Below are 17,214 nucleotides of genomic sequence, written 5' to 3' on the forward strand. Positions count from 1 at the left end.
TAATATTTATAATAAGTACTCCCTGAAGAAGAGCTCTAAGTTAAAAAAAAAGTATAAAAACAAATTCTATTCTGCATCTTTAAACAACTTCCGCTTTAATGTTTCTATACTTAAGTCACAAATTGTATGCGAATGGCTTTATTCTGTGAACTAATAATAGTATGTTTATTTTTTAAAACTGCATAATTAAAGTTACTTATTTAGTGTGAATGTTCTGCAAATGTAGTTTACCTTAAGCTTTCATCAAAATGATAGTTTTATTGTAGGTATCACAGTGCAAAGGTGACTTGAACGTCAGAGACCACACAGGTTGATTTAGCCAACACTGCTTCATAAAATCAGTGGATAGCTTTATGAATGTACCTTAAAAAAAGCTCCTCTAAGATCTATGTTTAACTTGTTAATCTTAAAAATAAACCCAAGCAAATTCTGATTAATCCCTGCTGATGCACTGAAGTAAAAAAAAACATTCTCCCATCAACAAATAGCACAGGTTCTGTTTCTTTTCTGATAAGAGTCTTAAATACAAAACAGTTCACTGTATAATAGTGCTCACTGGCTGCTACAGAACCAGCCCAGTTAATATATAAGGCAGGTAAAAGACGAAAAGTTAATTTCTTGGCTGAGTGATTCCATCTTTAGCTGTGGGGCACAGTAGAAAGTCTTTCACGAAAAGTAGCAGTTGATTCTTCTATCAATCTGCAGCACACACACTCTTCCAAGGAATGTATTAAATATGAAAATCATAACATGTTATCATCTCGTTCCAGCTTCAGCCTAGTCAGCTTTTCCTAATGAATGCTGCAGCCTAAGGGACAAGTGTGCTGCCAGCAATGCAACTTCTCTGAATAATACAGAGCTGGTGCCATTTTACTTATAACATTATCCACTAACTGAGGGTTTGTGCACACATTCACAAGTGACTACTCTTGGCAATGTGCTCCAAGTTATTACAAGACATTACAGCCATTTAAATCAAAAGAGCTTTACTGCCTTTATTGTTTGAATAATCTGCTGTGGATTTCAACTGCATCATTTATTTGACTATACTACAAAAGATCAGAAGCCAGCAGTTGTTATAAAAGCATGGCTGATTTTATTGTTCATTATTTTCAACAGCGCTACAGAAAACATTTTTGAAAATCATAGATAATTTCATTTTAAACCATCAAAATGTTGGTGTTAATATTTTAAATACCTTTTTAGGCTTAACCTAAATTATTTTTACTTAAAATTGTTGTTTTAGCATGAAGTTCTCTTTATTGCAACTTACTTAGTTCATTTTTATTTTAAAGACTATTCCTTTCATCGAAGTGTGCCATTTTTACATGTTGAGCTGCACATTTGTAAATCAGTTAAGAAAATTAAGGTGGAAAAAAAAATTATCCAGAAGGCCCCACTTTTCAACTAGTGTGTTTTTCTCACAGACAATAAATAACAGATGAATCAGTTAAGAAAAATAATCCAAAATTAGACTTGCAACCCAAAGATTGAGATTTCAAATTCCACCATGGCCAACTATGAAACTGAATCCACATTTCTGGTAATTCGTGAATTAGTACCAGAAAAATTACCATGACTGCTGTCAGATTGGGGTAAAAGACTAACCAATGTCCTTCAAGAAAAGATACCTGCTACCCTTGATGTGACTGTAGTCCCATACTACATGGTTGGCTCTTAATGCCTTCTGAAATAGTCTAGCAAGGCAATGAGTTAAACACAACAGTTGCGACCAAGCACAGGGCCCATCAACAACTACTTATTCGAAGGGCAATAAATTGTGGCTGTGACATCCACATTTCGAAAACAAATAAAATAAAAAGAAATCAGCCACAAAGTTGAAAGAAATCTATATGCCAAGGGTAATTACGAAAAACTGTAAAGAAAATTTTAAGAAAATAAACTGTGGGGCAAAACTACCTGAAGAAATTACATCAAAGGTACAGCACAGAAACAGGCCATTCAGCTCAACTGGTCTGAGTCGGTATTTATGTTCCACACAAGCCTCCTCTGACTCTAATTCATCTAACCCTATCAGCATAACCTTCTATTTCTTTATCCCCCATATGTAGCTTCCCCTGAAATGCATCTATGCTATTCGCCTCAATTACTCCTTGTGTTAGCAAGTTTCACATTTTAACCACTCTGAAGTAAAGAAGTTTTCCCTGAATTCCCTATTAGATTTGTGACTATCTTATATTTATGGCCCATAGTTTTAGTCTCCCCCACAACTGCAAACATTTTCTCTAAGTCTATCCTATCAGACATTTTCATAATTTTGAAGACCTCTATTAGGTCACCCCTCAGAATTGTCTTTTCTAGAGAAAAGAGCCCCAGTCTTTTCAATATTTCCTGATAGGTGTAACAATTTATTTCTGGCATCAAACTTATAAATCTTTTTTGCACCTTCTCCAGTGCCTCTATATCCCTTTTATAATGTGGGGACCACAATTCTTGCAAAGGCATTCAGTAAAACGGCATACCAATTTTCTATTGTAAATAATACAGTATATCTACGTGAGACCAGATATTGAATGTGCAGAGATCTCCATTCAATTCAAAATGTGTTTGTATAATTTAACCTATCTAGGCAAAGAGTCATCTTTATTGTCATTAACTAATGTGCCCTTCAACTAATGTGAATCTTAGAAAATGAAAATGCATCCAAATAATGAAAAGGGGAACCTTGCCAAGAGAAACCAATAGCAGAATGTTTCCTTCAATAAACACCAATGAAATTTAATTAAAACCAATAACAGCATGAACCACTTTGGCAGACTAGTGACTAACAAAACCTTCACCCAAACATTCTTGCCTTTCCCATTTTTTCCCCATTAACACCTCTCTAGCACTAACAGGTTTACTCCAAGTTTCTGGTCCCATGGATTAAAATTTACTGCTCACAAACAATAGGCTCAAATCTGTATCAATTTAACCATAACGACTTAAAATGTGCTGATTGATTTACAAAGCTATGGCATAATTTATTTTCACTTTTTGAAGCATATTCATTCCACCCTCAGTCCTCAGAAGTGCAGCATTCAAATGCTGTAATGAGGTGAGTTTTGTGGAAAATGCCCCATAACCGCATAAGTAAAATTAAACAGTCTCAGTAGACACCATTTAATAGTGTTGCTACAAACATAAGATTGTATCTTACAGTGTTATAACTCTGCTAGATTAGACTTACTTGTTAACAGGGTTTGAATTGTTGTTAATAACTTCTTGTATTTAGTTCATTTCCAGCCACACAGTGTGTGGTTTTGAAATTATATTGATTACAGATCTCTGTATAATAGACATTTCTTCAAACTTTCGTTTTTCAAATCACTCAACAACAAATTTGTATTTATATAGCACCTTGAAGGTAGGGAAATGTCCCAAGGGGCTTCAGTAGCCAGGAAGGGAGATGGAATCTGTAGGTAGTGAACAGAGTTTGTGATGGTGCTGAAGATAATGGCTTTGATCTTCCCAATGTTCAATTGAAGAAAATTTTGGCCCATTCAGGACTGAATGACAGCCAGGCTGTCTGACAACACAGAGGCAGTGGAGGAGTCGAGTGAGATTGCTGAGGTAAAACTGGGTGTCATCAGTGTACATGTGCAACTTGACATTATATTTTTGGATGATGTTGCCAAGGGGCAGCATGTAGATGAGAAATAGGGAGGGGGCCAAGGGTAGACCTTCAATGGGACTAATAATATTGCTCCTACAGTACTACTGGGACTACTGCTACTTAGATGTTGTGTTTGCCTGCATCAAAATTATTTTAATTGCACTCCTACCACTTAAGGCATAATGCACAGGGAGCTCCATGAGGGTTAAGGCCTGGAATGATGAGCATTAGCAGTAATATAAGGACTGCTGGCTGCCTGTATTTTGCTGCTGTTGTTTCCCATGGTAAGTGGGGGATCAGTGCACAATGACTCTTTCATTAAATGGGTATTGGAAACCAAAGAAGATAAAGTACAGAGAGAAGGGTGGTCCTGTTGATCGAGGGGGCCAATCTACCGACAAAAAAATTGTTTTTGGCGCAATCTGCCCACTTCAAATTGCATTATTGGAAGGATGCCTTATTTGCATAAACATCAGGGCCATAATGAGCCTAGCGCAGTGGGAGGAGGTGGGGATGCTGGCTCTGAGTGCTTCAGGGGTGTATTATTTTGCACCGCGTGAATTGACACTAAGCATGCTCAGGCTGCAGCGATCTGGAATGTGATGAATCGGCATACAGGTGTCAAGGATTGCATTATTGGCCTCAATATAAATATTCAAAGTCCTTTCATTCTTTTTAACAGATTCCAGCACAGCTGTACTCCCTTAAAATATATTTCCTATTATATTTCTATAATCTTTCAACACAAGCAAAACAGCCCACAATATATCATTCAAAAATAAAAAGACACACATGACACTTAAGGGGGAATTGAACCAATATAATAAAGTCAGTCCTTACATTATTATATTTCACTCCATTTTTGTTTTGTGATGATCCTTTGTCATTTTCTATTTCCTCTAGAGAGCAGTCTGTGATCATCTATTTAAGATGAATACCTTCCTGTGCAAAACCCAGTGTCAGCAGCCTTCAAATAAGCATAATATTGAAACTCAGTCTTAGATTTATTCACATATACTGAGCTGTGAAAATTTATTTTAAGTTGGAACTGGACAATGAATTATTACTTATTTCAACTAGTACCTGGCGCTGTCAATATTGGAAAAATTCTAGGTACGAAGATTTTCACAAATGTCACCTACCTGAAGCATAAACTTGATTAAAAACAGCAAGAGCATGGATTGCTTGGAATACCTGCCCTTACTTCATATCCAAATTTACACTCCTGCTACCATTGCTGCATCTGTTTTAATACAATATATATTTCGATTATTATTAGTGTACTGACTTGTCTCCCATAACTACAGAAAGAACTGCATTAGCAGTTGGAGGTCAGTGAGCTGTATTACATATACATGTTTCAGTAGGTATGCAGAGTACTGCTTTATCCAACTTTGCAGTAACACAAGCAAACAACCAAGTAGCTCCTAGTTACATAACTGTAGAACTAGCCCAATACTTCATCCGTAGTTCAGTATAAATAGCGCCATAATTCTTCTTTCCTCTATCAATTATTTTCTTTCCTTTTTTTCTACTATCTTAGGAAGCTATTTTTGTTTTTTTGTCATTTTGTACCAGTTCTTCTCTCCATAACAAGGTAAAATCCAGGTCAACTCATCCACCAAGTAGAGCAGGAAGCTGCCTTAGTACTTTTTTTTTTAAGGATGTAGCAGTACTGCCGCTTTCATGTCAACGAAAAGTGGTTTTGGTTTAACAACGTGAAAGTGACAACATGACTCAAGAGTCAGGGTGGTGATCTGAATCCTAAGCACTCAAAAGTAAACAATGAGAGAATACCTTGACAGATGGTCTTACACTGCATAGCATTCATAGCCGGTATTATATAACTCCAACTCAGTACAAAGCTGGATTTCAAAAGTATCCATGTAGTCCAGTGATTCTCATGTGATGTTACAAATTTATTTTTCAAAGTTTCTCACATTAGGTGAAACTGAATGGTCCCTCCCCCTTCCAAACATTCAAATTAAATCACCCAAGGAAAGACCTTTTTTATTCCTTCATGACATGTGGGTGTTGCTGTCTAGGCCAGCATTTATTGCCCATCCCAAATTGCCCTTGAGAAGGTAGTGGTGAGTTGTCTTCTTGAACTGTTACAGTCCTTGGGCTGTTAAGAAAGGAATTCCAGGATTTTAACCCAGTGACACTGAAGGAATGGTGATATAGTTCCAAGTCAGGATGGTGTGTGGCTTGGAGGGGAATGTGCAGGTGGTGTTCCCATGCATCTGCTGCTCTTGTTCTTCTAGGTGGTAGAGGTCATGGGTTTGGAAGGTGCAATTGCACATGCGAGCACAGAACTTCTGGGTCATGGAGCTCAGTGCAAGAGGCAGTTAGCAGCATAACTTGTTTCTGTTGACTCAAAATTGCAGTCTACTGATACAATTGTCAAATCAGTAGCTGTAGTATATCAGCATTCTTAGCTCTACTTGTGTACTTACTGTGGACAAGCAGATGTTGTGGGTAATAGAACTTGCACCAGGAGCTCTCAAATTACATTTCCTGTGAATACAGTGTAAGCACTGTACATCTCTTATACAGTTGCTGAGAAAACAGCTGAACAAGAGATACAAACTTGTGAACAGCTGGGGGTTGCACTGATGCAACCACACCTAAATCGGTCAGGTTAGTCTTGATCAACATTTAGCTTGGTCCAACATATCAATTTTCTGCTGCCTCCAGCACCTCTTAAAGTCCTTTGCTCCATCTTCTTTGGAAAGTCCCACTCCCCTTACACTTCGTCTCTTCTGAAAATCCCCACATTCTCCATTGAAAGTCTAATCCTCTATTCTTTACTAAAACTATCATTCCCAAGGTGATTGAGAGATTCAGCCAGCTGGCTCATCTTTCTCATGCCACAAAAAATGAATTGAAAAGAAACCTGTTGAAGAGGTGGGAAAGAGAAGAAAAGAGAAAAGTAAGAGCAGAGGAGAAAATGAGAAGAAAAGTGAGGAACAGAAAAACAAAAGTGAAGTGAGAAGAGTGTGAGAGAGAGAGAAAAACAGAAGTAGAGGGTAAAACAAGAGAAAAATACAGATGTTAAGCAGGAGAAAACCAAAAATGGAAGAGGAAAGTAAGAAATAGACTGTAGGAGAGTCAGCAAGAAACAAAATAGAGGAGAAAAGTAGACAATAAATTGAAGGGGGACAGAAAGAGCAAAGTAGAACTGGAAAATACTGACAGTGAAAGAAAGTGAAGAAAGACAATGAGACAGAAGCAGAGGAGAGAAAGAAAACATGAGAGAGTGAAGCAGAAAAAGAGAGAGAAAAGAAGGGTGCCAGGAAGGGTGGCACAGTGGCGCAGTGGTTAGCACCGCAGCCTCACAGCTCCAGCGACCCGGGTTCAATTCTGGGTACTGCCTGTGTGGAGTTTGCAAGTTCTCCCTGTGTCTGCGTGGGTTTTCGCCAGGTACTCCGGTTTCCTCCCACCACCAAAAAGACTTGCAGGTTGATAGGTAAATTGGCCATTATAAATTGCCCCTAGTATATATAGGTAGGTAGGTGGTCAGGAAATATAGGGACAGGTGGGGATGTGGTAGGAATATGGGATTAGTGTAGGATTAATATAAATGGGTGGTTGATGGTCGGCACAGACTCGGTGGGCCGAAGGGCCTGTTTCAGTGCTGTATCTCTAAATAAATAAAATAAAATAAATAAGGAAGAAAAATAAATAACAGAAAAACACTTGTTTACACACTCCTATTATTACTATTACTATCCTAAGCTAGAGGGATGTGAACTACTGGATCAGATAGTTTTTTTTTCAAATCCATAATCAAGAATTATAATTGACCAGAAAGTACTTTGAATAAAGGCATCATGTGAGAGGCCATTCATTGTCCCGACTGTCATTTTGTCGATGGTTGCGCCTATGCATGCTCAAACCAAGAATGCTTCCGATGCCTCTATTTGCTCATTTTCTTTTCTGTAGAATGGAAACAGAGTCATACTGCTTGTTTAACATCCAGTACTGGATGAGCAGAAATTTCCTCCAATTAAATGTTGGGAAAACCTCACTGTCACAAACTTCATTTTCTAGCCACCAACCCCATCCCTCTCCCAGGCAACTGTCTGAGGCTGAATCAGAACATTCGCAACCTTGGTTTTGTATTTGACTCCGAAATGAGCCTGTGACCACACATTCGCTCCATCAGCAAGACCACCTATTTCCACCTCCATAACACTGCCCATCTCCTCCCCTGCGTCAGCTCATCTGCTGTTGAAACTCTCATCTGTGCCTTTGTTGCCTCTAGACTTGACTATTCCAATTTACTCTTGGCCAGACACCCTCCTTCTACCCTCCATAAACTTGAGCTCATCCAAACTCTGCTGCTCATATCCTAACTCTCACCCATCATCCTTGTGCTCAGTGGCTCCCAGGTCAGCAAAAGAACAAAGAACAAAGAAAATTACAGCACAGGAACAGGCTCTTCGGCCCTCCAAGCCTGCGCCGATCCAGATCCTCTATCTAAACCTGTCGCCTATTTTCTAAGGGTCTGTATCTCTTTGCTTCCTGCCCATTCATGTATCTGTCTAGATACATCTTAAAAGACGCTATCGTGCCCGCGTCTACCACCTCCGCTGGCAACGCGTTCCAGGCACCCACCACCCTCTGCATAAAGAACTTTCCACGCATATCCCCCCTAAACTTTTCCCCTCTCACTTTGAACTCGTGACCCCTAGTAATTGAATCCCCCACGCTGGGAAAAAGCTTCTTGCTATCCACCCTGTCTATACCACTCATGATTTTGTACACCTCAATCAGGTCCCCCCTCAACCTCCGTCTTTCTAATGAAAATAATCCTAATCTACTCAACCTCTCTTCATAGCTAGCGCCCTCCATACCAGGCAACATCCTGGTGAACCTCCTCTGCACCCTCTCCAAACTTCAATTAAAAAATTTTCATCCTTCTTTTCAAATTCCTCCATGGCTTCATCTCTCCCTAACTCTGTGATGTCCTCCAGCCCTACAACCCTCCGAGATCTTGATACTCCTCCGATTCTGACCTCTTGCGCATCCCCATTTTAACCACTCCACCACTGGCAGCTGTGCCTTCTGTTGCCTAGGTTCAAAGCTCTCTAATTCCCTTCTTAAACCTCAACCTCCTTCTCTCCCTCCTTTAAGATGCTCCTTGGCCTAGCTTTTGGTCATCTGTCCTAATGTCTCCTTATGTGGTTCAAACTTTGTTTGATAACACTCTTGTGAAGCACCTTGGAACTTTTCACTATGTTAAAGGTACAATATAAATGCAAGTTGTTGTTGAAACCTTCATGGGTGCCGTGCCATGGTGGTGGTCTGCCCAAGGGCAGGTCCAGTGCTCTTTTTTCTCCACCAGGAGAGGAGAGATGAGCAAGATCAGGGAAGAGGGTTTCCCATTGCCTTCGTCGGACATGAACGGGAATTGAACCTGCACCTTTGATGTTGTTCTGAACTACACACTAGCCATCTAGCCAACTGAGCTACCCAGTCCCCCAGACCTTCATGGGCATTGGATAGCCATTTTTAGAAAGGAGAATGAGACTGTGAACTCATGTTCTTACACCCAATAGATTTGCTGGTATTCTGAGACAGTGGATTGTCTCGCAACATAAGTGTTGCAGTACTCCACTACCAGATCAACCCAATGCCTATTTATCAAAGTATTTCTTTTTATCTCAACAGTAGTAGAACTGAGTATGAAGATATATGATAGATAGTAGGACAGACAGACAAATGCCTCATCATCAACATACCTTCCAAATAATGACTGCTGGAAGTATGAAATAGTGACACCTTGTTGATAGTGGAGCTTGGCCAGTGGCAAGCATCTTAATTATATTATGAACCAAACTTAAAAATCTGTCTGCATCCAGTAGACATCGAAGTTCAGCAACTTGCTGTTGGCCATTCGTCAGTATTAGCATAGTTTGTAAGATTCATAATGCCAACTTTGTACTGGAGTATTGGTCCTTGCCAAATTCACTCCAAGCCAAACTTGCAACATGGACAAAAGCTAAGGAAAACTCAATTGCTCAGGCAGAGTGGGAAAAAGATCTTAAGTGCAAACTCTTCCGAATTGGTAGAATTTGATAATCCAAAGAGCTGACAAAACAAAGAAGCAGCGCTAACAAATTGTTAATTGTAACCTGCTATGTTGCTGTGTGCCATTTCTTGGCACATTAAGCATTCCACAACAAATCCAGTATGATTAGATGCAGAATAAAGCTCCCTACAACACAATGTTATATTTTAGTTCCAACCTTTGACTAGAATCTCCTACTGTACTAATATGTGTCATTTTTCTGTTTCCCACACCAGCTAAACTGTGGCTTTTCTGGGAAAGATTGCCAATTTAGCTTATTTATGTAGTGTGAGCTCGTGCTAAGAACTGGATGGAAAGTTCCCGATTGATTCAATTGCAGAGAAAACTTTCATATATTCAGTTTGTGCCGAATTTGAATCAAAGTCCTAGAGGTAAAAGGATAGTGTCTGACAAAAAAAAAGGTTTGCAACACTCTCTGGTTCAAAATATTTCTTTGCAATTCAGAACATGAAATATCACAATATTTAACAAAAGAAGCCTATGGTAACTAGTGGAAGGGCCAAGGTCAATATCAGTGATCAAGGAAGCTGTCTCTTTTATTTATGTATCAACTGTCAAAAAGTGAATATTATTCAGTAAGTAGAAGGGATTTGCTTTGCTGGTTAAGCATGTACTCAGGATGCCAGCCAGACACTTACTGTGCGGGAGTGAAGAAGAGAATGACAAAAATCATTACAGAACAGGTACATAAATCACATTCCAAAGAATAAAAGTTGGAGATACTCGTTCATATACTAGTTAATGTAGATGTCTTTTGGATCAGACATCAAAACAAAGTTCAGGTGGATGTAAAACAGTCCTTAGTAGTATTTGAAGAAGAGCAGGGGATTTTCCAAGTGTCCTGACTAACATTCCTCCCACAATCAACACTACAAAAAAGCAGATTATCTAGTCATTCGTTCATTTGCCTGCTGCATTTTTCTGCATAACAACTGTGACCACACTTCAAAACAAATTAATTTGCTGCAAAGTGCTTTGGAAAATCCTGTCGATATGATAAGGCACTGTATAAATACAGGTTTTTCTTGCTAATGTATAAAACATGAAATTTATGCCACTGTTCAGCAACATCATTTAATATGCAGTTATATCTAATCCATTAGATTGCCTCTGTTTATAAATCAGGAGTGGGAGCCTAATATAAATGGGCAGCGTTAAATATCACAGTTTTGAAGGAGTGGAATAACAACAGACTTAAACAGCTTAAAGGAAACTGCTCTGATCCTTCAGCAACAAAATATTTAAATGATGTCCCCTCCAAAATATAGCCTAAGCTCCCAATGCCAATCTAAAATTGACAACAACTCAGTCGAATGGCCAAAGGAAAGAGTTGATTCCCAACTAGAGAATAGATTCTAATCCCAGGACCACAAGTTGTATCTGTTTAATACAGGGATCAAGCCAGGGAGTGGGACAGATTGAGTAGCTCCGCAGAGAAGCTGGCATGGACTTGATGGGCCAAATGGTCTCCTTCTGTGCCATAAATGACTCCATGACTTTCAGCTGTTTGTTAACATGAAGATGATAAGTTTGGTTGACAGAAAAGTAATGTTATCCTTTGCCTTAAATGAGAGTCATGGACTTTTGGAGGGAACTCTGGCAATTTATCTTACCTGTGGATCACTTTATGTGCATGCACATATGGTAAATAACCCACAATACCACCAAAGTAGTAGCAGCAGAGTACAGTGTTTTTCCAAAGGTTGACAAAAGTGCATTGTCAGAGTAATGTTGAGGAGCTTAATGCTGAAAGTAACTGATGGCATCCCTGATCCAAGCTTAGCACTGTCACCAGGTGCAAATATTCCGATCTCCAATAATGCTGTCTGTTCCACTGCTGAGCACATAAAAGCTACATTCATCTTTGAACTGCACTGATGGTATTATCTTTTCTATGGATTTACTTTACATGTGATTTAAAAAGGCAACTTACAATTTCAAATTCAAATGTGAAATATACTAATTTTAGAATTCCACTGATTCCATAGTAACACAGTGATAATAAATTACAACTACTGGAAGCCAAGCACTTCCCTACAGGAAAGAAAGAAAAACTAGTGAGCGTGTTACCCCCGAGAGCGCCTCATGGCCTTCATACTGGCTGGCTGAATAAAACACAAATGAATGCGTAGGAGCAGTGTTTTCCATTGGATTTTATGCACAATCTTGACAAAAAATGAATATTTACAATAAACCTTCACAACTACGTGCAGTAAAATGCAAGCGCACCAACTACAACCTAACATTCTACTTCCATGTCAGCTCTACAGGCGCCACACCCACTTATTGAATGTATTTTGGAGCAGATGCAGCTGAACTGGCATGTTATGACGTACCTCTGGTCCTATGCCAAACCCAATCATTCTAACCGATGATCTAGGATGTCATAAAGACCATGATCAGCACTGAGGTCCCTCAAATCTACCCTCCTCCTTGTAGAGCCTGTGCCTGGGAGTTTGCAGGCCATCTGTGATGTGCAGACAAATATAATTCTCACTATTAACAGCATGAAGATGGACAAACAGTACTTGGTAGGGGATAGCATATGCGTTGTGGAATTTTAAATGAGCTGCAGTTTATGGAGAATGAAGACCGGGAGACCGGTCAGGAAAGAACTGGAATAACTGAGTTTGGAAGTGGCAAAGGCATGGATGAGGTTTTTAGCATCAGATGAACAGAGATTGGGGCAGCACAGATGATGTTATAGAAGTGGAAGTAGGCAGAGTTTGCATTAAGGACAATATGGAGTTAGAAGTTCAGCTCCGATTAAACATTCTGGTTCAGCCCAAGATAGTGGTCAGCAATAACAAAGCCTCCTATGAATTAAACATCTCTGAAGCATATGTGACCTCTATTTTTTAAACTTAGACCTCAATGAAGTAACAGTGGTCTCATAGTCAGAGTAAATCCTGTACCTACTCCTCCACAGGGAGAGTCAATCTGATAAAAGAGGGAAGATAGGAGTTCAAGTGCCACAAGAATAGTGAAATAACCAAAGATACCTCCAGGGCGGCACAGTGGCGCAGCCTCACGGCTTCAGTGACCCGGGTTCAATTCTGGGTACTGCTTGTGCGGAGTTTGCAAGTTCTCCCTGTGACCGCATGGGTTTTCGCCGGGTGCTCTGGTTTTCTCCCACAGCCAAAGACTTGCAGGTTGATAGGTAAATTGGCCATGATAAATTTCCCCTAGTATAGGTAGGTGGTAGGGGAATATAGGGAAGGTGGGGATGTGGCATGAATGTAGGATTAGTATAAATGGGTGGTTGATGGTCGGCACAGACTCGGTGGGCTGAAGGGCCTGTTTCAGTGCTGTATCTCTAAATAACTAAAAATAAATAAATAAAAGTTAATACAGCCATGTGCTTCCTTGCTGAAAGTCTCCTGCTTTCACCTGTGATGGTCTGATCCTGAAACAGCAAATCTACTAAATATGCACAAATATGCCAAGATTCAGTATATGATTATACAGTCCTCTTAATGACACATGAAAAATAAATTACAACAGCACAATATCTAAGCTAGTGCATGATTTTTAACAAACACATAAAAAAAATTTCCAATCTTACCTGTTCAATTCTTGCTTCCTGCTCCTTCCCTTTTGACTTCAACTTACTCCAAACTGGAAGTAACCTTTCAATCTGTTTTTCATATTCCATCTAGAATAGAGAAGAATATTTGGTGTTACTTTAATCTTTTTTTTAAATCTCGGTTTTGCTTTAGTAACAAAAGCTGCACACTTCAGCTGTAATTTTTGGGGTCAGCCTCAAGTGAATACCATGGCTCAGCTCCAGGCATTGGAAACGCATCTGATTGTGAGCTTGTCCATGTGGGGCAGGAAATACCATGCTGGTAAACTGGTGCACATGGTGGAAGTGGGCCACAGGTTTACTCAGAGCATGAGGTATAACTTTCCCCACTTCTCTTGTAAACTGAAACCTCTGGCTGTATAGTCTGGTAGGGAAGTACTGGTTCTTGAGTTCCATGTGTCAGTAGTGCAGTTTCATCAGTTTGGCCTCACTCTATTGCTTCTTGAAGGAAGAGGAGGAGTAAAAGGGAGGCGAGATATAAATTTTTGATACTCATCAAAAGACACAGACCAATGGCAAAACAGGTGGCAACAGCAAAAAACAAAAACAATAATACTTTTAACAGCATTAGCAACTGAATAAGCTTGTTTTTTTGAACTGAGTTTTGCCTTCACAGTGATGCCTAGTAAAACTATATGTCAGTTTTATACTGACATGATTAAAACTCAGATTTAATGAGGTGGAAAATGGGGCATATCATATTATTGCCACCTCACTTACCTGTGCCCATCCAAAAATTGGGGAGGACTGCGGCGGGGGGGGGAGGGGGGGGGGGTGGCGCGGGGCACATCCTCTATCCACCAAATATGATGGCTGAATATCGGCCATGCAATTAAGTGGGTATAGCTCTGGCATAATGAATTCCCACCTCATTCTTCACACCTGTCCACCTAATTATCATCACTAAATCAAGCAGAACATGGCAGAAAAACTAGATTATACATTACCATTTAAGAACCAAGAGTGATAATGTACTGCATTAAATATTGTAAAACAATTATAAAGGTCTGTATGAGACAAATAAATGTGTACAGCTAAAATTCCTAACTTAATCCTATAATTAGTAGGGTTAAGTGGCTATCTAAACTATATCCCTCGATAATTAAATTTCAGGTATTTTTCATTATTCTATCTTGTGACTGTTCTCTCATTTTTGTCTACATTCATGCAGAAAACTGTAATTTTCAGATGTGTAACTCCTACTTCTCATGTAAACCAATTTCCAAAATACAGTCTAACTGTAGAGTGGCGCAGTGGTTAGCACCGCAGCCTCACAGCTCCAGTGACCCGGGTTCAGTTCTGGGTACTGCCTGTGTGGAGTTTGCAAGTTCTCCCTGTGACCACGTGGGTTTCCGCCTGGTGCTCCTGTTTCCTCCCACAACCAAAGACTTGCAGGTTGATAGGTAAATTGGCCATTGTAAATTGCCCCTAGTGATATACCTAGTGTAGGTAGGTGGTAGGAGAATTGAGGGAAGGTGGGGATGTGGTAGGGAATATGGGATTAATGTAGGATAAGTATAAATGAGTGGTTGATGGTCGGCACAGACTCGTGGGCCACTGTTTCAGTGCTGTATCTCTCTATGACTCGATGTTCTTGATTCTTCCTAAAATAGTCCCAAGCATGTCAGATGTAAGATTGGCAGGTGCATTACCAGTTTCTGTTGAAACCAGTGTCAAGAAAATGTGCTATGCCAAATAAGGATTTTTAATCCATCTGTTGGAAACTTGGATTAATCTTTTAAAAACAAGAGACAGAAAAAAACTGATAAAAGTCACTGATAAACAGCTAAAAATGGCCATCTGAATACCTTACACATAAAAGGTATCAAAGGAGAGATGAATGTCTGAGCTAGCCACCCCTAGAACAATGCCTTGTGAATTTGGAATCAGCTAACAGTTTCACCTCTAATGGCAAAACATTCAAAGCTATCTTGGAACATTAACAGCGGAAGATAAACCCCTCCAGGGGTAAACATTGAAACAATGAGACCCGAAAGAGACTGAGAATTCCTCGACTTGAATCTAATTAAATTGCAAATATAATGTGGAAAAATGTGAAGTTATCCACTTTGGTAGGAGGAACAGATGTGCAGAGTATTTCTTAAATGGTAAGAGATTAGAAAGTGTAGATGTACAAAAGGACCTGGGTGTCCTTGCCAATAAGTCATTGAAAGCTGATATGCAGGTGCAGCAAGCAATTAAGAAGGCTAATGGTATGTTAGCCTTTATCGCAAGAGGATTTGAGTACAGGAGTAGTGAAGTCTTGCTTCAATTGTATAGAACGCACCTGGAGTACTGTGTGTAATTTTGGTCCCCTTACCTTAGGAAGGATAGAGGGAGTGCAACGAAGATTCATCAGACTTGTTCCTAGGATGGCGGGACTGTCCTATGAAGAGAGATTGGGGAAACTGGGTCTATATTCTCTAGAGTTTCGAAGAATGAGAGGTAATCTCATTGAAAATTATAAAATACTTAAAGAGATAGACAGGGTAGATGCAGGTATGATGTTTCCCCTGGTTGGGGAGTCTAGAACCAGGGAACACAGTTTCAAAATAAGGGGGAAGCCAATTAGGACAGAGATAAGGAGAAATTTCTTTACTCAGAGGGTTGTGAATCTTTGGAATTCTCTGCCCCCGAGGGCTGTGGAAGCTCAGTCATTGAGTATGTTTAAAGCAGAGATTGACAGATTTCTAACTACAAATGACATAAGGGGATATGAGGCTAGTGTGGGAAAAAGGCATTGAAGTGGATAATCAGCAATGATCGTATTGAATGGCGAGGCTGGCTCGATGGGCTGAATGGCCTACTCCTGCTTCCATGTTCCGATGTTCAAACGAGGACACTGAACAATCATGTGACTGCCTCCCCATATGTGAAAACCTAGCAGTCTTTTGCTACAAATGGGACAAGCTCCTGAGATTTTGACATGTGCAGAACCCATAAGGGGTGTCTCTCTCTCTCACTCGCCAGGTGACCTTGAGGCATTCAAAGCTTGCCTGCTGACTGAAAAAGATCCAAGACAAAGACCCCCAAGAAGACCATCTGCTCCACTGTCTCTAAGAACATCTACCAACCAAGAACTTCAAGACTCCAGATTCAGCTGGAAGACAACTGAATTAAAAGATACCACAGAATGTATATTCTTTTTATCTGATCCAAACTCTATTCCAACCACTATTCCTCTCCATTGTGTAATCTATTTGTGTGTGTGATTCTCGTGTGTGTGTGAGAGAGAGAGAGAGTGTGAAAGTGTAGCATAAGTTATTATTTTACTTAGATCTGGTTTTCGGTTAAGTACAATAAATTCACCTCTTTCTTGTTTAAACTCAAGAAAATCTGTCCGATTGGTTCTTTTATGATCATAACAAAGGTAAAAGGTTAAACACTCACTGAAGTGGTAAGTACATCCACTGTTTAAAAAGGAATAAACCTTGTTGAGGTCAAACATGAAGAAAGACAAGAGGGGAGCTTTGTGACCCCTCCTCACCTGATCATAACACCAACTGCTTTACAACTACCTAACCAACTGCCTTAAAACTATTAGTCTCTTTCAGCTGAAGGGTTTGCTCCCCACAAAGCTTTGAAGACTTAAATAAAAATCTCCAGCTTCTTTTTTCTCCCTCCCACATTGCACAGATGTCCACTGCTAATACATATTGAATATTCTGTCCACATAAAGTGCCATTTGGCGCAGCAATAACCACTTTTTTCCATGTTTGAGCATTAGAAAAGCACAATGTAGGGCACCAGCTGCAGAGGAATAAACATATTGGGGAATTTACACAGACAGGTAAAACATAAATCAAAGTGAACAGTTACTGACACTTTATAACATATTAGTAATGCCACAAGTTGACATTTGGTTTCCATAAGTAAGACAAAGATCTAGATACAGGGGAGAGGATTCAAAGAAAG

General features: G+C 39.7%; 1 protein-coding gene across 5 annotated transcripts in view; it reads right to left on the reverse strand.

The window, feature by feature from the left end:
* The window catches only part of kiz (kizuna centrosomal protein), a 218,049-nt gene that overhangs the window by 135,425 nt on the left and 65,410 nt on the right, over positions 1–17,214 (reverse strand). For 4 of the 5 annotated variants that reach the window (XR_010976293.1, XR_010976294.1, XM_068045741.1 and 1 more), the window contains exon 4: positions 13,279–13,368. Coding sequence is in view for 3 of the 5 variants with exons in the window: in XM_068045741.1 (XP_067901842.1) it covers positions 13,279–13,368 (90 nt within the window). In the remaining 2 variants the exon portion in view is untranslated. Of the gene's footprint in view, positions 1–4,456; positions 4,584–13,278; positions 13,369–17,214 lie in introns of those variants that run through there. The other variant, XM_068045743.1, reaches the window with a different exon arrangement.

Source organism: Heterodontus francisci, chromosome 13, assembly GCF_036365525.1.
Source record: "Heterodontus francisci isolate sHetFra1 chromosome 13, sHetFra1.hap1, whole genome shotgun sequence".
NCBI lineage: Eukaryota > Metazoa > Chordata > Chondrichthyes > Heterodontiformes > Heterodontidae > Heterodontus > Heterodontus francisci.